The sequence below is a fragment of the Calypte anna genome, chromosome Z (assembly GCF_003957555.1).
Source record: "Calypte anna isolate BGI_N300 chromosome Z, bCalAnn1_v1.p, whole genome shotgun sequence".
In the NCBI taxonomy this organism is placed as follows: domain Eukaryota; kingdom Metazoa; phylum Chordata; class Aves; order Apodiformes; family Trochilidae; genus Calypte; species Calypte anna.
The window spans coordinates 14,454,781-14,474,967 of NC_044274.1; the positions used below are offsets into that span (position 1 = coordinate 14,454,781).

Sequence of the window (20,187 nt, forward strand, 5' to 3'; positions counted from 1 at the left end):
TCATTGACTGATAAAGATAAAGATAAATCATGCTTTAATAATAGCCAAATAAAATATGGATCACACCCACAGCATCAGCTCATCTCTATTAAGAATTATTGGTGTATTACTTGCTTTTAATTAGTGATCATTCAAGCTGTAGGTGCTTTTAAATCATGGCATTCCATTGTTTTTGGGTAGCTTGCTGGGTAGCAGAAACTGTGATTTGTAGAGTTGGTTTGGAATCCATTACTGTTTCCTGAAAAAGGAGAAAAATAGTAAAGAATGGATAGAAGATAGTAGCTGTGATGTATGTTGGTCAAAATTTAAGGGAAATAGTATTCTCATGGTTCATGAAGAGCATGATTTCACTGGGTTTCAAATATGAATCTAATGTAAAATAATTCAAACAACGAATTATTTAAAAAACTGATTTTCAGAAGATTTAAGTATCTGACTTCCACTGGAAAAGTGAGTTTTCAATATGTCATACATTAGGAGTTAAAGTTATGTCAATTTTTTAAAAAGACCTTCTTAAAAGGCCTTCTATCATGCCATACAAGTGGTATTTGCTGCCATAGCTGAGCAGAATGATGCAGTGCAGGAGTGAAAATAAGCTGTTTATGAAATTTTTAGAAAACAAGACAAACTTCAATGGATCAAGCATGGGCTTTTTTGATACCCATTTTTTAACAAGAGAGCAATAGTACTGACATAGGGAGTGTCCAGGAGCAGGGAAATACAGAGAAATACTTCCCCAGAATACCTTCCTACCCTGGCAAAACTGATTCTTCGGAGTCTTACTATGTGAGCATGGGTATTTATATGTTTGAGAACCTTCCATTAGTTTGTTTTGAGGTTTTAAAAACACAATTCTATTTTTAGTATGCCCCCTGTGTGAAGGTCCAGTCTTCAGTCTAGTTTGAATCTGCTAGTTTTATTTAATTTCCCCTGCTTACAATTGTATTCCTTGTACTACTCTCAATTTTTCAGCTCTGTATTGTACTCTTCTCTCAGCTGGAGATCGAGATGAAGTCTTGCAGGGAGCAGTTTATCATTCCCTGATACAGGGCTAGATGTTATGTCTTGCTGGCCATGCTTTCTTCAGGATGCTTAACACATAGCAGATGCAGCTGAGCTTCCGTGAAGCTGAGAGAGGGCCAGCATAGAAGAAATCTGATGAATATTTGGGGTGCAGTCAGAGGTCATGTTGCAAAACTTACCATCAGGGTATTTAATTTGGAAAATATTAAAAATCTTTCCCTATCTCACCATCTCATTTCTTGTTGTGGCCTCCCAGAAGAGAAGGAGCTTACAGTAACCTGTTAGGCATAAACCTCAGAAACTTCTTCCTAGGCCTGAACATATTTACTGTCTCATCCAAATGGCATGCAGGCTTCATGTTTGCAGCAGGTGAAGAAAGTTAGCATCACCTTGCTTTTCTATGGGCCATAGCACTGATCCTCAAAATCCTACTTAATTTTTTTATTTTGCCATTTTCATATTGAAAATAAATAAATAAATAAATAAATAATAAATAAATAAAAAACAACCTGACAAACCTGTGAAACTACACATTTTCTTAAACCAATTTTGCCAAGCTAGAAGTTTCAAACCTGCTGTAACAGTAGCTTTGTTGCATTTAAGCACTCCTTTACATTTTGTTTCTGGAAAATACATCTCTTTTCTTCTCCTTAACACGTAAGTTGATTAATAGCGGGTCTGATTGGAGATGAGATCTAAATTTTAAAAGCTGTATTTTTAGTCTATTCTTATCCAGAGTTCCATTTTATTCTTGAGTTCTGTGATATAACATTAGTTGTCAAGATATTAAAATACAAATCCAACCATTCACTAACTGGAGTTACAAGGTCACTGTCTTTAAAAGCTGTAGCAAGTCACATTTAAATGAATCACATAGGTGGTCTCACTTCTTCAATTCTGTCACTGAAATACACAAATATTGCCTGAGCTTTTAGTCCAAACAGTAATAGCACATTAGTACTTAGAGAAGCTGCTTACCTGGTTTTGAGCAGCATAACTATTCACAGGGCCGTTTTTCAATACTTTCTCCCTGGCATGATCTGCCACCAGGTCCTGGAGCAGGATTATTACACTGTCGAGTTCGAGTGCTTTCTCCATTGATGCAGGTGGACCAGTAACTCCAACAGCTCCAGCCTCCATCAGTGATAACTGGTATTAAAACACCATACTAGGATTAGCCTATCATCTGTCTTCTGTGCAGTCACAGAAAGATTGTTTAAAGCCTTTTACTTGGCATTTTTTAGGGTGGACAGGTAGACCATGATTCAAGTCTTATGTTTCAGTTCTGGTGATTGTGCAAATCGGTGCAGCCTTCATTTCGAAGCTTTCTCAGTGCTTAAGAGACCAGAGGTTTCAACATTTTTATCACCCTGGTAAGCTGACTGAATATCAAGTACCAAGACCAATTTAGGGCACCTATGGTTTAAAACTTGGCCATGGAGAATGAATTTAATGCAAAATGTTTTTTACATCATTAGTTGCAGAACTACATTCATCTCCCTCTTCCCCTTTTTGGATCAACCTAGTATTAAAGTTGCACAAAAATTATGAAATGTGATCATATGTTTAGCAAACACAGTGCTTTTACAGAAAGTTGGGGCTAAAATGGCATATGACATGGTGAGATTGGTATTGCCTGAAATCAGTTTGCCACAACGCCACCATGCTTTGTTAACGCTCCTATTTACTTACATGAACTTGGGGTATCATTACAAAACATGAAAATATATTAGGGACAGTGAGCTCTAATTTAGAGTCCTCTCTTCATGGAAGGAGCACAGTGACTCCTACTAACTTCCATACTATACATCCATGTGATTCGACAGCAGTAGGTATAAGACAGACATCCTTCTGTCCTTATGGAGGCTCATTTTGCAGGATATTGTTCATAATAACAAATATACCCATTATAATCTCTCTGGAGTATTTACTAACCTTCAATTAATGAAGATCTGGGAATCTGACAAGCAATTCCCTTGAAGTAGCTTGAGCACATACATGTGCAAGCTCCATCTACCAGCACAAGGGTGCCTCCATTTTTGCAGGGTTCACATTTGCACACACTGTATTCAGTAATGTAGTCGTCAATCGCTCTTTCCAAGTTTTGTTTCTTTGAATATGCATCTCTCATCTTAACTGGAACAAGTGTATGTATAGGAGAAGGCTGCGAAAGAAAAAAAGCCCTTGTATAACAGTCTTTTCTAAAGTTCTGAATCCTTTTGATCTGCCCATCACTAGAGCAAACTTGTAAACAAATTGTCAGGATGAAGAAAATACCTGAAAGTTCATGATAAACTTGGAGTCTCATCTCCATCTTAAGAAAAAGCTCTCAAACTTTAAGAGTCACAGCTTTGAAGAAGTTGTACTTACCCGTTGCTCTATCACTACTGGAGCATCAACCAAAGACTTAGCCCACTGTATGTAGTCCTCTATATCAACCACTTTGGATCCTCGCAGTAACATTTCTTTTATTTTAACTGAAAAGTCAATCCTCCCTCCATTAACTAAAGAAATGACATCATCAATTACAGCATCATCCTGAAGTTCTGCTGGAGAAAGAAAGAGGACTGGATGAAGAGCAAAGTTGAATGGCCATGCATCTTGAAGAGTAGTTGTCCTTTTATCTCAGCCACTCCATCTATATAAAATGACTATAGAGAGAAGAACACTTCACTCACTGGTTGTGTTGTAATTCAGTCTACCTATGCTCATACTTCTTGTAAGGGAGGAAATCTTCTATTTTTCAATTAAATTAGAAAACCCTACAACAGAAACGAAAAGAAGGGGTAGGGAAAAAAAGAGACATTGTGGAGATCAGAGCCATTTGATAACAAGCCAAAGTATGAGTAATGCTACTGTGCCATCTGCATGGAACCAGAAAGGGGTAGGAATTAGAGCAGTAGAGAACTTGTGCTTAACTATAGAGCAGGAGCAGAGCACTGAAAATAATTGCCTCTTCTGTGTTCAGAAGTAAATCTCTAAGCCTTTTGCAATTTTTTGGTCATGTGATAAAAGGATCCCTCCTCAGACACACAAGAAAGCAGCGAAACAATCACTGTCAAGGTAATGAAAATAGCCTAATGAGAGAAAGGGAACCTTTGCCTTGACTCCTCCCAGACCTGTCCCTGCACAGCCATTGTCCCCACAGGATAGGGCTGAGGATGAATTGACAGCAAGACAAGTCAATGGCTTGTCTGAAAGCAAAGAAAGGGATCTGGTGATGGCACAGACTTATACTTATGGTATATTTAGAGGAGTGCCACTGAAAAAGCAAGGGTGAATCAAGGTGGTTTTGAGAGGAACAAGTGTGGAAAAATAGAGGGATGAAGGAAAAAAGGGGACAGAGTATGTACAGAAAGGTGGCTGATCAGTGAGCTTGTTGCTGTGTACTGTCCTTGATCCTTGCAGTCTGTCCTGGCTTACCATTACATTCCATTTCTAACTCTTTCCCTAGGTGAGAGGGCTGTACATGCCTGCATATAGAGATCTGTGTGCCAGCAAATAGAGTGGGACAATGTCTGAAAGGGAGCTGGTGTTTGGTGTCAGTAACTGAAGAGAGTGAGGATACGTAAGTCAGTGTGTGATCACTAGCAAAGATCAAGCCAGACCAACAGGTGAGTAGAATAAGCAGTTTGGGAATCAAATATCCAAAATGGATGTTAGTCTGGCCTAGGTATGTACCTGACCCAAGACTGAAACCACTGGAGAATCTGACTACTGGAGTGACCAGGGGTTCTAGGCCAAATACTGGAAACACCCCAAGGTTGTGTGCTTGACTGAAACCTCTTTCTGCATTGGTGTCTGTCTGTTAAAAGTAACTGAAGAGAAGAGCATCCAAGGGTCAATTGCTGTGTAGACTGTGCACCTAAGGCCAGTTACTATATGCATCCCTAGTGTGTGTGTGTTGATATGTATCAGGTGGTATGTACCACCAATGAAAGTGAAGCTGTAGGCCTTGGGGTACCAGTAACAGACTAAGGATTCAATTTCATGAGTAAGATCAGCTGGCAGAGACATCTGTATTAGCTATGTGCATACACTGAGAAGGGGCTGAAATACCTGAGGGCTGTGCTGCCTGGGGAGAACATCTGCTCTAGATGACACTGCTTGAGCAGGGAAATTTCACTAGATGGCCTCCAAGAGGACCCTTCCAACCTCAACCATTCTGTGATGTTTCCCACTAACAGACTTTCACTCTGTTCAGATGGAGAGGGAGAAGATGATGAAACCATTGGTGCTGTGTATGTTCACCTGTGTGCTGTGCTTTTGTCTATACTGTTTTATTTGGCCAGCAATGTGTGTATGTACCCATGTTTTACAGAAGTGTCTTCATGTGTATGCCTACTGAGAACACGTGCTCAGGCTGGATTGACCAGGGAGCATGAGTGTACAGCAGCCTCACCCCCGTACTGGTTTATCTGATTTATCTGTTCCCTAACAGCAGAAACCATTGATTATAAAAGGGAAAGCAATTGGTATCATTTTCCCTTAAGGAAAAGGTAAAATGTAAAATAAGGATATACTTACAGTGGTCCTTCACATTAATCTTTTCACATTTACCACTATCAACATTAGCCTTGGCTTCTAAGTCTTCATATGCAACATTGACACCTAAATGATAGCCAAGGCATCTTTTCACATCTTCTACAGTGATACCTGGAAGTGGAATTAGAGAGATTTAATGGTGATTAGAGAGATTTAATGATCATAAATAATGTGATATTACTATTCTTGGAGATTAACTAGCAATTTGGATTTAAAGTTTAGGCTGATTTCCCAGGCAATGGTGATCTCCTGTGAATCATGTCACACAAATTAATATTGCTGGTATTTTGAAAAGGTTTCTTTAATATTTTTATTTCTCAGTTACAAACAGAGGGAAAATCAGGTTTCAAATAATTCTGGAGATAACAAAGACTGACTCTCATCTCAATAGAACTCATGTAATTCTGTAATGTCACAGATGTGCCACAAACCCTGTTCTTAGTCATTCTCCATATACACAAATCTATCCCCATCCATCTCTTTGCACAGCTGGAGACCTGGGGACAATCTGCATATCATAGTGAAGCCAAGAGAAAGCATACCTATTTGAGACATAGCATAAGTATCCAGCACATACACAAGTTCATATTTTCCTCCCACAGTTCCAGAGACTGCATAGTGAGTTCCATAGTCTTCTAGGAATTTGAAGTATTGTCCCTTATCATATTCAGCAGGCAGAAAGTTTAGATCATCAAGGAAACTATCTGTGAGATGCACATCACGACTCCTCATTTGGAATCTTCCCAGCTGAATCTTTCCTTTTACATGCAGAAAGGTTTGGTTCTGAATGCAGGGACAGGAAAGAAGATGAGAGTGCTGTTCAAGTATGCAGCATAGCAGGAAGGTCTCTCCTATTTCACTTATAAAGAAACTGCAGCACCTTTAAACATGGCATTCAACCTAGCATTTTGGAACAGCTTGTTTAATTAAAAGTTCTCCAATTTAATCTCAGGAAGCAGCAAGAGTTTTATATAATTTCAGTTCTTCCAGTTCTGCAGAACTTCTTCCTCTCTAATTTCAGCAAGCCTTTTGTCATCTGTTTGACAACAACTTCTTAAGTGCCTTTCTGATTTTCATAGCATTAATAAGGCATTCTATATGGCTTGCTAGGTAAAAGAGATGCCCATTGAGGTCAGATGAAGTGTTGCTTTTGTTTATAGTCAGAGAATAATTAAGTTCTTTCTTTTTTTTTGATCACTTCTCTGTTATTCTCAGACTGTCAGAAGGAAGGGGACAGCATCAATTGAAAACAACAATAAAAACAAATGAACACAACACAATGAAAATCAATAAGGAAAAAAAAAAATCTCTTTGATGCATTTGACCTATACACACATTGTAAGTCTGTGTTTAGTGCCTTCTAAGTGCCCTTAAACTACTAACCCAGATGCTGCTTAGGACTGCCAGAGATCTCTAGGCATCTAAATCTCTAAGGAAATATTTGTAGGTACAAATATTCCTGCCATCCAGCAAGTACAAAATATGCTATTCCCCTGCTGTCCCTGGGGTGGTCCTGGCTTTCACACACAAGTGAGCTCTGGAAGGTCTCTTGGCCAGGTACTGCTACTCCACTAACCTGCTGCAATGTGAGTTTGTGGTGACAGACCTCTGCCAGTGACAGATCAGAGTTCATTTTCTGAACTGATCTCCAAGCAAGAATTCGAGGCCAAAACTCTTGAAGCCTATTTCCATCCCAAGAAAACTCACGCCAGTTGAAAGTCAGTGCTGTGTGCCAGCTCCTCTTTATAGTACATACTCCTATCTTTGGCATTACTTTAAATAATCATCTATAAAAGTTATCTTGGTTTTCCCTTATATACATTTAATCATCAGAACTCCTAGTGGGTTTGATATAACCATACTGGGAAGAAACTTGAAAAGATTAATTGAGGAATTTCTGCTCTTCCCTGCATGTGGGGCATTTGAGCACTGTGGAATAGATCTGCCTTGTACATGAAGGCATGTTGCAAACACAGACATTGGCATTTATGGTGGGAAGCATATATGGCCTGATTGCTTGATTCCACTTGTGCCCAGCTGCTGGATTAGGCCATAGTGTCTAGCATGTCTATATCAATCTCTGTGGTCTCTATGACCTTACCAGATGCAGAGTCTACCTCTTTACTAGTAAATAAAATAGGATAGGGTGTTTTTATGAAAGGCCAGGTAGAGAAGTATGGATTTTGTGCAACCCCAAAATAACCTTTCTTTCTCCAGACTGTCTATTTAGAATATTCCTCACAAACATGCTAAAGGGGACTACAGGATGGGCATTGCTTATGAGAGTATGAGAGCTGAGACAATCTAAAAACATGGCAGTCCACTAGTAAAACTTAAGGTTTATTGTGCCAGTGCCATTTAGCTACAACATTTTATTAGCAGAGAAACACCTGAATGGCCGAGATCTGTCTCCTGAGTTATCATTCTACAGGTTTATTTTGTGTTAACCTAATGTAGGCCTACTAACTGGCAATTTCATATCCAAAGACTTGACCTAATTTGCCCACTTTGAACTAGATCAGAGCTCCTCTCTAGTCAAAATAAGATGAGAGATCTTTGGCCCTTGTTATTATCAAACCTCTGTTGAAGATAAGGGTGGCTGCTAGTCAAGGGTAAATAGTAGGAAAACAAAGCTACATTTGGTTAACCTTTGCCCGTGTTCTGAATCTTAACAGTAGTGTTCCCAACATTTAATTTTTTTGAACAATTGACAAAAAAAGCGGCAGGCAACTACAGTATTTAGGTTAATATTCCATTATCCTGGCACTGTATAAATTTGTTTTGTAAAATACTCCAAATACTCCAAATGTTTGTAAAATACTCCAAACCTTCATCTTGGTAAAACTTACCCTTTCTTTGGAGCTTGTCAGGACAGAATATAAAGTTGCATTCTTGGCATAGTAATACTTGAAATTTCCCTCTGAAGCACTTTTGTTACTTCCTTCAGTAGGTGTGAATTTCAGAGAGAGATCAGAATTAAAGTATTTTATTTTTTCTATGTAAACCTCTTTTAACATTTTTAGACGGTCATGGTAGTATTCAGATGTGAAGGTTTTATCTGCTTTTGTCTTAGAAGAGATAACAAAAAGGTTGTATGAGAAAACAAAAGAAGCAGTAACAGAAAAATCTATGTAACACTTTAAAGTTGTATGCTTTACATAGCTTAGCAATGCATTTTTTTCTACAGCTCTTTTTATTTTTAGAAGAAAACAAATGGAAATTCCAATTCTTCCCCAAACCATGTCATCTGGATCATCTTAGTGGTTCAAAAGTGAACAGAAAACTGCAGTGACAATATCTTAGTGAATGTTAAATCTCAGCATGTAACACTGTCAGAGCGATTTATGTGTGTCAACAGTTCCTTTACATGTAAGGAGGAGTAGTCTCCAGCTCCTTCCCAGAATGCAGACAAGATTTGCTAATAGCTCCTGACATCTGAAATTAATAAGAATTATGATTTAATTTCCTTCTATTGTAGCAGGCAATAGCTAATTCAGAATAAAAATTTCATCTTGAATTGTTGTTTACTTAAGGGAGACAGAATTTTTGTAACTAAACATGGTTATACATCAATATCAAATATGAGCAATGATCTCTGGGTCTGATTTACTCATTTTGGGCAGGGTATGACTGACAAAACTGTACTGTTCTATAAAGTTCCAACTTACGGGGACATGCAAAACATTTGTCAAGTAAAATACAGCTTTGACTTCTGAGATGCCTCTGACCTTGATAGTCTGTAAGACTATCAACAGTTTTGGTGTTTAAGCCCCACTGAATGTCAGTTTGAATATCAAAAGCCTATTAGACTTTTTTTTCAGTTGGACAGAGAAAGTCAACACGGAATAGAAAACCCAAGCAAGCCTTCACTATCATAATATTATTCCTGCCCTTTTATCAGTGTTTTTTTGTGTGTCCTTGCACAAGTATCTTTATTGCAGAGGAAAGTTTCCTTTGTCTGTTACTTCTGTTTTTCTCATCCACTCACAGAGTAAACATTCCAGAAAGATAGCTTTGTTTGCTGGGCAGAGGTGCAGCAATGACCCTCTGGGAATGTCTGGCACAACTGAGCTCAGCTGCAAAAGCAAGTGATAACCCAATTTGTTTCTCTCTGGACTCTATCAAAAGCTTGGTGCTAAAAAGCTGCTGCTGCCTGTCTGAAGAGATGTGCTGTCTTGCAAGAGGAAGTCAGGATTCAGCACTCAGTCAGACACATCCTAGGTTGCACAGATGGTCTTATACTCACATCATAAATGAGAACACCCACGTTCCATGGCTTGCGGTAGTACGTCCTTGTGTTTCCATCACGCACTCTCTCACAAAGACCATTGAAAAAATCGTTGTCAAATGGGCTGGCCATTGGCTGCATACCTAAAACATTGATTCTACAAGAGATGTACAGGGGAGGTTATGCTTCAAAAAAAAGAAAGTGTCAGCTCTCATAGCCTATAGACAATCATATTATCACTGGTAAAGCCAGATTCTATAAAAGATGGAGACTATAGCTGTTGGACTGAACCTTCTTTAATTCACAGCATCTTGACTAATCTCTTGTGGTCATCTCATCTGTGTAATGAAGAAAATGAGATCTTTTGTAAAGCACTTTCAGGGCCATGTATGTGAAATAAACAAATAAAAGATAGATATCAAACACACTGAGATCCTTAAGAATAAAAGGAGGTAAAAAACTTTTCTTCTAATCAAAACTATTTGGGAGGAAGCTTTCCTTATTGGTTTTAAAAAAGAAATCTCAACAGCTTTTTTTTAACCTGTTTGGTTTTCTGGTTTTGTTTGTTTGTTTGTTTGGTTGGTTGGTTTTTTGGGTTTTTTTCTTGGGGGGAAGTTTGGTTTTGTTTTTTGTTTGTTTTTGTTTGATTCACTTCATAACTGATGCATCCATTTTCATAACTACCTATAGAAGGAACATACAGCTAATTGTAGCATTGTGTCTTACCACAGAGTGTGACCTGGTAAAGTAACATAATACCTGGAGCAGAGGAGAGAAAATCTGAACCATTAAAAAATCCAGCAAAGTAGGCATACTGGCTGTATAGCTCTATTCATCTACTTGCAAAAATAACTGCTTGCAGGAGGAGTCTAAACTCTTTTTGCTCTTCTGTGTCCATTTCTGTGTCCCTGCTTACTGCGAGGGGGTTACACTAATTATTCTACGGTTCTATGATTCATAGATTTGAGTTTTTCCAGTATTTGTCCTACACATGTCTGTACATCTACCTGAGCGTAGAAAAGCTATTATCAATTCAGTAAAGTTGCCAACATCACAACTGCACAACAGTAAAAACATTTTCTCATAGAAGTTTTTTAGTAATAAATTAGAAAAGAAATAATAAAAAAGCCATTTTTAAAAATGCCTAAGTAGCATTATTTCCCCAGCCCATTTTTTTTTTCTCTTTTGCAGCAATGTTACTTTCAAAAGGCAAGGAAAAGATTGCATTCTTCTATTTTAACACAAGATGGTGCTGTAGTACACTTTAATTTCACATGTTAAGATCGGGCAGCTACTTTCTAACTCTATTTGTAGGTAACACTACGCCACGATTTTTTGTTTGTTTGTTTGTTTGAAATGAAGGAAATATAAGAGGGTCTAAGAACACAGGGACTTAGATTAGCGAAGAAAACTATTGTAAACAATTAAGTGGAGAATGCAATACTGGAAAAAAACTGCAGGCAGAACGCTGTTGTAGTAAGGCATCCCTTTATGTAAATAGCCAGGATTTTCTCCCTTTTAGACATGAATGTTAGTAAAGCAATTATGAATGGCTGATTCATTATGAAATATCACTTGGAACTTATCTATAATGTTTACATTTAAATAATAATTATTGTAAATAAATTCATATAACATCTATATATGATTTTGTGTATTAATATAATTATTGATTTAAATTATCTGTATAAATATTTTATCTTCCTCACATATAAAACAAAACTTCCACTGGTTATGGTGTCTTCCAAAAGCTACATACCATCTCTGCAAAAATGACTCAGATTCCAGTTTTAGGATTGTAGCAGAGCTGGCTTTAGGGACAATCCTGGACTCTTCAAAAGGCCCAAGACTGCTTTTTTCTTCATTACATACCCTTGTCCTGCAGTCCGTCCAACTTCAGACACAACAATATCATGGTTACGGCATGGTGAGCGTGGGTCAGATTCACAGTTATCTTCATCAGAAAAGTCTCCACAGTCATTATCTACATTGCACACAAGTCGTCGCTTTATGCATCGGCCTAATCAAAGAATAAAACATTGAATGAGTGCATTTTTATTAGGTTCAGAATAGATATACAGGAAGGGATCTTTTTCTGTGAGAGTCATGAGACACTGACTATGACATAGCTTGCCCAGGGAAGCAATCTATGATTCTCTGATTGATTTTCAATAAAATATAGGTATTCTGTAGCTGGTGGAGCAGTTATGCTAGAAAAAAAGACATAGTATGGTCAGGTTTTAGCCAAGGACTAGAAATTAGAGAAATTTACAAGTCAGTGAAAATTATTACAGGAGATGAGAAGAATGTACCCTTCTTTGAGCATTGTTGTTATGGTTTTGGTGCTCTGGCTTTGCAAGCCACCTACGCACTGGTGACTGTCTTTAAAGCCTAGCAATAAGATACTGATTCAGCAAATCATTCTCAACTGGAAAAGCACTTAATCTCTCTCATTGTATATGTGTTTTCAATGGGAACTGATTTATCTTCTGCACAGAACTAAGTAAAATGTGCTTTTCTGAATTACTGCACAACACTTTCTGTCAAGAAAACCAAAACCTACCAGAATCACATTGAAAGTCAGTACCACAGTCTGGTTCTTCAGGACAGACTTGGTTGGTAATACAGCTTTGTGTCTCTCCTAAGGTCTGCAGGCATGGTGTTCCACCAAATTGTCCAAATCTTTCAATATGTCTAGAGCGAAACTTAAAAGATAAATAACACTATTAACATTGCTTAGAGAGAAAAGAGCTCCACCAGAGCTGAAGGATTTCCAGCTCAACATAGAACTTTTCAAAAGGAAGCATTTTCTTTAGAGAAATTTTTGGTTGAAAGTCCATAGGCAGAGATCATGTTGTAAAAAAAGTGTATACTGAACACTGAATTAATACTAATGTGTTAGAAAGTATGTAGAGATGATTATTTTTTACTTCTTAGTTAATTTCACTTTTATTTAATTTTTGTCATTTTCAATTGAAGGAATGCATCACATATCCTTTATAAGCTTTGGAGTCTTTCATTTTTTATGATGAGAACTCTCCCGAGAAAATAAAAATCTGCTTTTGAAGAAAGAAGTATTTCAGAAGGGAAAATATATTTAAAGATACTGTTCTTTAAAAACATCCACATGGCCAAGTTAAAGAAATTCTATCAACAAAACTTTTTTAATAATAATATTTGACCAGTTTTGTGCATCTTCATGTAGTCTTCTCTTATTAGACCTGAAATGATTATGGGTTTCTTCAAATCACGAATATGCAATATTAAGAGTTGCAATTCAATATTTTCCTATAGCCAAAAGGCAGACAGATGATGTTCCTTTGGTTGTGGCTTTGGAACAAAAACTTCAAACTACAGCTTACCCTTTGGTGGGTGCATGGGTCGCAGGGTCCCCATGCACTCCAGCTGCTCAGCTTACAATCTATTGGAGATGGAGCATTCAGTTCTCTCGTTCCCCTGTGGAAAGCTTTTTCTGAAGAGCTGTCAAACAAAAAATTCCAGTATGGTCCTTGGTAGTACACTAAAATCACATGTGACTTTGTATTTTAACTATAGACCAATATTTTGGAAGCATCTTCAAGCTGTATTCTGCTTCACTGTCATAGCAGGACTTGGTACTTAGATGTATAAACAGCTGCCTAATCTTAAATAGTTTGTTGGTTTAAAATTAGAGTAAAAAAACTCTGAAGACTAATAAACCAGTTTTTTTCCCTTTTTCAGACCTTTTTGCATACTCATGCTTCTCTGGAAGATAATGAAACAATAACACACAGACAACATCTGACGTTCCCAAGCCAGAGTGCTTCCCCATATTTAAGGCTGGAGACAAAGGCACAGCAGCACATCTCAGATGTAGCACTTCAAAACATTTCTTTGTGAATTTTTTTAGACTTTTAACATTAATAGGGTTGCCCTTAAGCCTAGGTAAAAGTTTAAATGCTCTCCTGTGTTGAAAGAAGGCCATAAGTAAAGGTATTATTTGCTAATAAGCTAACATATAGTTGGAAAAAACAAATATGTTTCGCTATCTAAGTATTCTTTTGCTTGCCATCTTGACTACTTTGTCAATTAGGCTTATATTTTCTTCATTTGGTGCTCAGTTTAAAATCTCACGGAACTCCAGGCTCTCAGCAGGTGGAAGGCCATCATTTTATGGAAATTAAATTTCTTTCAAGCACTCACATTCAGGCATTAAGAATTGATGCACTGTAGGATGACTTGTAATTTCAAAAACCAAGGCAAACAGTTTAGAGGTGACCTTGTCTTGTCAGGTAACAATGCTGGAAAGCAGAGGAATGGAGGAGTGTTAAAGCCTAGTTTACCATTTTGGCCTTACATGCTCAGTAGTCATCAGCTGTGAAGCAATTCTCTCTCTGCATCCCTCCAGGTTAATTCCATTGCCTCTACTCTACATTGAGCCTGTATTTGCTGAGCTCTGCTGGTGGGCAGTTCTGCAGTTCCTGCAGTGTGATGTATGGGCTTTTGTTGCAAGCAGGGCCTTGCTCTCTACTCTTTGACCCACCTCCTCCATACAAATACGCTAGAAGTACAAAGAAAGGTAGCTTGATTCTTCGAGACTAAGAGATCTGCAATTTGGCCAAGAAAGATACACCAGCTGGTTCAGGTTTCTGGTGCCATTTTATTGTATGTTCCAGTCATATGCGTAGTAAGTTGTCACTGAGATGCTGAATTGACCTGTCTCTTTCCAGCTTAAACAACCCCAGCTGGTTGTGCAATCTTACGTACACTCAGCTGCCCCTGACTGGATCTGATCCCCAACTTTCCTCTGTCACATGCACCAGCAGTAAACATGCAACACAGTTGCTGCAGGAAGTATTCTGGATCATCAGGTTTTGCCTGCTGCTTTTAAACAACTTCTGTTCCCAAAAGCCTCCTGAACTCAAGCTAAAGGTCCCCACTTGATGGATACTGGTCTGAACATTTTGCTTTTAGTAGGTGAGATTCTGAAAAGAAGGAAACACTAAAAGCACAAATATACCCACTATCTATTGACAACAGGAATGAGATAAAGAATTATAAACCCTTAGACATTAGACATTAAAGACGTATTGTGGCACCTAATAAGATTTTTAAAAGCAGTTAGATATCTTGTTCCTAGCAATTCTTATGTATTTCAGTACTGTAGAAGTTTACACTGAAATGCGTTTCTGAACTTTTAAACTATTACCTTAAAACTGCAGCCAAATTTCCTTGCGGGCAGTAAGAATGAACCATGAAGAGCAGCGTCTAGGAGGAGTGTCTAAAGGAATGATCAAACTCAAGCTAGCACAGATCCTAAGAAGTCTCCCAAAGGTTCCTATAAGACATTATTTTGAGTCTAAAAGTCTAAAATAAAAAATCCCAGGCAGGAAAGGCAGAGTTGAACATTTCCATTCAAATGGAAGTTTTGCCATCACTGTCTGCAAGCCAGAGTTCATGGCAGTCCTTGAGCCAAATATGAAGTGGCAGAGGTTTTCAGTTAATCACTACTGGGCAACTTCTTTGACAATATTCATTCAGTGATGTACACTCCAGGTTGATGTACAAGGTCACAATTTATTCTTAATGTACATATATCTATTAAAAGATTCACATTCTTTCATTCCTTAGTACTGACCACTTTCAACAAATGGTTTGTAGGCGACGTAGTTCTAAATCTATTTCTGCTCTTTGGTTGTTTTCACATGATATTTCTGTTGGGACTAAGTCTTTAGTCCTCCTTCTAGTGATACTTACGGTTTAAAAAAACAAGACTACGTTTCCAAAGAATTAGAAGTAGGCATTCTAGGAGAGTCTAAGTAGGAAAAGAAGTATTGTCAGCATAGAGCTGTGCATCTACAGAAAGAAACTGAGATTAGAATCTATTTTCACAGTCAGCGTGCAAAAGAAAAATGTTGCATGACTGCCAGTCAACTCCAGTCAGTCACCTTTATTGTGCCATATGCATCTGAAATAAATGGATAAACCATTTCTAATTGAATCCTAAAAATCAGCAAAAAATAATTTCCTTTTTCATTGAACACCTGAGCAAGCTAAAATTAGGAATGTCTGCATTAAAGTCTTATGCTCTGTGTTGGAGAAATAAAATTGGATAGAAACTTGCACAAGACCAAGGACACTCACCTTCTGCTTTCCCCCGAAAGTGAGGCAGCCACCTCTAAACTGCATAGTATGGATATAAGCTGCAGAATAACATGCATGCTTCTCATTTTGTAGCTGAATAGACAAGCATTGCCATGACTAAATTCCTCATTTCTTTATTTGTTCCATTTGTTATTTATTACCAAGAAGACAAACAGAAAGGAGTGCTTACTTAAGAGTGCCAGTAACTGGCTAAAATTGCCTTACAGTAAGTGCTCTAAAGTCCACTTTTCAGAAATTCCACTTTTTCCTACATGGAGACTGGAAAATAATGTAAAGTAGTTTCAAGATTAAAAACCATTTTTGTATACTAATACTTTTAAATATGGAAAAGACATTTTCTATTTAATTAGAGAACTATCAACCCCTTAGTAAAAAGCTGCCATAGCAGTGACTCATATAAAGAACAAATAGTTCCTAATAAAGAGCTGTTTACAAGAACAAGTTCAGTGTCTAACATCCTTGGAATCCTCATTTGGAGTAACAGACAAATGAAGTCCCAAGGTTCCTTTTTCTTCCCTACTGCAGCCAATACAGATACAGAAGCACATCACACAGGTTTTTTTGGTTTTGAAGGAGACTAAAACTCTTCTAGCTTTTACTTTGAAACCAAAAACCAAACCATAAACTAGCTCTTTAGAAGGGCATTCCTACTCAATAGTTTGCTGTAATCTAGATTTAAGGCATCATGTTTTGACTCAGTCGCAAGACAGAAATACCTCATAAATAACCTGGTTTTTAGCAGTTAAGAATTAAGTATCCCTGTATGCAAGTTTAAAATAATCATCTAGTATAAGGATATTCCAAATTACCAGAGGTAAGTAAAAAAAAAAATTGCTTTTCTGTTCCCTCCTTTCGTGGCAGAGAGAGGAGAGGGTGTGGGTTATGGTCAGCAGCACAGAGTCAAGGCTTGTGGCCTGGGCATTCCCCAGGGATCAGAACTGGGTCCAGTTTTGTTTGATATCTTCATCAACAACCTGGAAGAAGGGATGGAGTGTACCCTCAGAAAGTTCACTGATGCAATGAAGCTGGGAGGGGTGGGTGTTACACCAAAATGCTGTGCTGCAATCCAGCAAGATCTGGACAGACTGGAGAATTGGGCAAAAATCAGCCTCAGGAAGTTCAATAAGGACAAGTGTAGAGTCCTGAATCTGGGTGGGAATAACACCAACAGATTAGGGGATGTCCTGAGGGAAACTCCATGGAGAAAGACCTTGGAGTCCTAGTGGACAGTAAATTCCTCATGGGTCAACAATGTGCACTTGTGGCCAAGAGGGCCAATGGTATCCTAGGGTGCATCAGGAAGTGTGACCAGCAGATCTAGGGAAGTTCCCCGTCTACTCTGCCCTGGTGAGACCACACATGGAATATTGTTCCCAGTTTCAGGCTACCCAGTTCAAGAGAGAATGGGATCTTCTGGAGAGAGTCCAGCAGTGAGATACAAGTGTGATTACAGGGCTTGAGCAACGCTCCTATGAAGAAAGGCTGAAATTACTGGGGTTGTTTAGCTTTGTGAAAAGAATGAGAAGGGATCACATTAATGTCTATAAATATCTGAGGGGTAGGTGTCAAGAGGAAGAGGCCTATCTCTTTTCAGTGGTGCCCAGTAACAGGTCAAAGGATAATGGGTTTAAGTTAGAATGTAGGAAGTCCCTCCTCAACATGAGGTGGCTTGCTTTGGCAGGGGTTTGGACAACATGATCTCTAGTGATCCCTTCCAACTCCTAACATTCTATGATTTTATGGTTCTATGATTCTATGAATAGGGCAGGCAACTTTTTTCAGTATTCAGTCCTTAATTTGTCATAATTTCATTTAGAGAAACTTAAATCTTAGGCAGCTGCAGTCCAGCTTAATGAGTCCAGTTTCAATAAACACACTTGTTGAGCAAGAATGCATGACACAGACACATATAGTGTATCATACCTGCTTAAATTGATGCTATATATACCACACAGCTCATGTTTCTTTAATACGAGTGCTAAGTCGGAGTAAACTAGATGATCAGCAAGCATCTTTGGCCAGCTTGTAAGAGGTTCTGCTAACCAGCTTTTATTTATCATTCTGGCAGCTTTTTCAAAACGCTGGCATAGCAGGACTGTCAATTTTAGCTTGCAAACAGTTATTTAGATGCTTAAGTCAAATTTATTCATACAAGCACTAAAACAGTAAGTATTACTTTATTTTTTTTTTTAGTGTTTATGGTATCTTTGAGTACTAAATTACATGTTTCCATGCCAACTCATCAGGATGAGGAAGCTGATGAGGTGTCCTACAGGCAATTAGAGGTTACTGCAGTGCATTGACAATAACTTCTTGACACAGCTGCTGGAGAAACCAACAAGGAAACCAGTACTGTTGGACCTTGCACTGACAATAAAGAGGAACTTGTTGAGGATATGATATCTGGGGGCAGACTTGGCTGTAATAACCATGAGATCATGGAATTCAGGATCAGGTAAAGTAGCCACAGACTTCAGACACAACAATATCATGGTTACAGCATGGTGAGCGTGGGTCAGATTCACAGTAATCTTCATCAGAAAAGTCTCCAAAGTCATTATCTACATTGCACACAAGTCGTCGCTTTATACATTGGCCTAATAAAAGAATCAAACAGTGAATGAGTGCATTTTATTTCTCCAAGATGGACTCTAAAAAAAACAACCACACAGCAACTCTCTTTTGTGATCTGCCTCTATGTCTATTTTTATTGTTTTTATGAGGAATTCAGGTGCTACACTCTGCCTCCTTCAAATGATACCCTGCTCCTCACACTACAATATTTGAATATGAGTTTACTAGAATAGCTAAGAAATGTGACAGGAAAAATACTGTAATTTGCAGAAGTTATTGCATCCTGCCATTTTTTTCTAGATTAATTTTTGACTATCTGTAATTTTTTAAAAAATTATTTTTATTATGACAGTACAGGAAAATATTAATGAAATATAAAAAATATTATAAATTGTCAAAAAAAAACTTTATAGTATTTGTAGTATTTGAATAATATGGACACTGTAGTGTCCAAAACTATCGTGATTTCTATTCTAAACCAGTAAGCCTGAGGTTGCGTATCACAGATGTTACAAAGACTGATTTTATTTCTGTGGAATTTAAAGATTTGGGGTAAATTTAGCTGTAACATAATAAAGGAATACATGTTGATATTAGCTTCCTCATCTTCAAATACTACACAATGGCTGTGAGCTGGTTGTTACACAATCCTTTCCAACTTTTCTTTCTCTACTTTCACTTCTCAGTATTTGATGTAAACACAACACTGACAATGGCCTGAGACTCAAAATTCACTTGCTAAGGTAGTGAAGGGGGCTTTAAAGAAAAGTTACCAGGGGAGAGGAGTCTCAATCCATCTCACTTCTAGTGAGTTTGATGCCAGAAATAGATACCCAGAGCCTGCAGCAGTATCCCAGGTCAGCAAGAGAGCACCTGAATTGCAGCAAGGTGGCATTCCAGTCACTCCAGCCAGTAAGTCAGCTTCATCAAGTCACCAAATTAAATGCCTCTGTACAAACACATGTAGCATGAGGAATAAACAAGAGGAGATGGAGACATGCAAGTTGCGCCAGGGCTGTGATCTTACTTGCATCAGTAAGACATGTTAGAATGGCTGCTTTGACTGGAATGTTGGAATGGAAGGATAACAGGCTCTTCAGAAAGGATGGGCAGGGAAAACCAGGAGGCAGTTACTCAGGATATGGAGAAGGTAGAGTTACTTAAAGAGTTACTTTTTTTGCCTGGGTCTTCATCAGCATGGGCTTGAAGAATATCCCTCAAGCCACACAAGGCACAGGCAGGAACTGGGAGAATGAAGAAACAATCATTGTAGGGGTTATCAGGCTTGAAACCATTTAAGGAACCTGAAGGGGCACAAATGTATGGGACCTGATGAGATGCTGCACTGTACAGTTCAAAAAGTTGTAGTCAACGGCTCCATATCCAAATGGAGACCAGTAACAAATGAGGTTTCTCAGGGGACTGTTACTGGGACCGGTGCTGCTACTGGGACATCTTTGTCAGTGACATGGACAGTGGAACTGAATGCTCCCTCATCAAGTTTGCTGACAAGGACACCAAGCTGTGTGGTGTGGCTGATGTTTTGGAAGTAAGGGGTGTCATCCACAAAGACCTTGACAGGTGGACCCATTCAAACCTCATGAGGTTCAGTAAAGCCAAGGGCAAGGCCCTGAACAAGGGGCAGGGCAGTTCCCAACACAAATCCACTGAGA

The 20,187-nt window shown here is 38.3% G+C and overlaps 1 protein-coding gene across 2 annotated transcripts; it reads right to left on the minus strand.

Moving 5' to 3' along the window:
* Positions 1-16,031, minus strand: C9 (complement C9). Of its 2 annotated transcripts, none has more exons than XM_030467142.1 (12): positions 15,920-16,031; positions 13,159-13,276; positions 12,360-12,501; positions 11,669-11,816; positions 9,815-9,953; positions 8,418-8,636; positions 6,111-6,351; positions 5,551-5,679; positions 3,394-3,572; positions 2,959-3,187; positions 2,002-2,172; positions 1-238 (listed from the first exon to the last, which is right to left on the minus strand). In XM_030467142.1, the coding sequence occupies exons 1-11, from the start codon at positions 16,003-16,005 to the stop codon at positions 2,021-2,023; spliced, it is 1,782 nt and encodes a 593-aa protein (XP_030323002.1). In that variant the 5' UTR covers positions 16,006-16,031; the 3' UTR covers positions 1-238; positions 2,002-2,020. The 2 variants fall into 2 exon arrangements, with proteins under 2 accessions (XP_030323002.1, XP_030323003.1); XM_030467143.1 differs by lacking the exon at positions 15,920-16,031 and adding an exon at positions 14,985-15,054.
* Positions 16,032-20,187: the final 4,156 nt, after the last annotated feature.

Coding starts and splice junctions, on each gene's coding strand:
- C9 (XM_030467142.1), bottom strand. CDS start 16,005: ATGAGAAGCATGCATGTTATTCTGCAGCTTATATCCATACTATGCAGT. Junction 11,817..12,359: donor TGACTTTCAATGTGATTCTG/GTAGGTTTTGGT, acceptor TTCTTTGATTAG/GCCGATGCATAAAGCGACGA. Junction 5,680..6,110: donor TTATGCTATGTCTCAAATAG/GTATGCTTTCTC, acceptor TTCCACTTCCAG/GTATCACTGTAGAAGATGTG.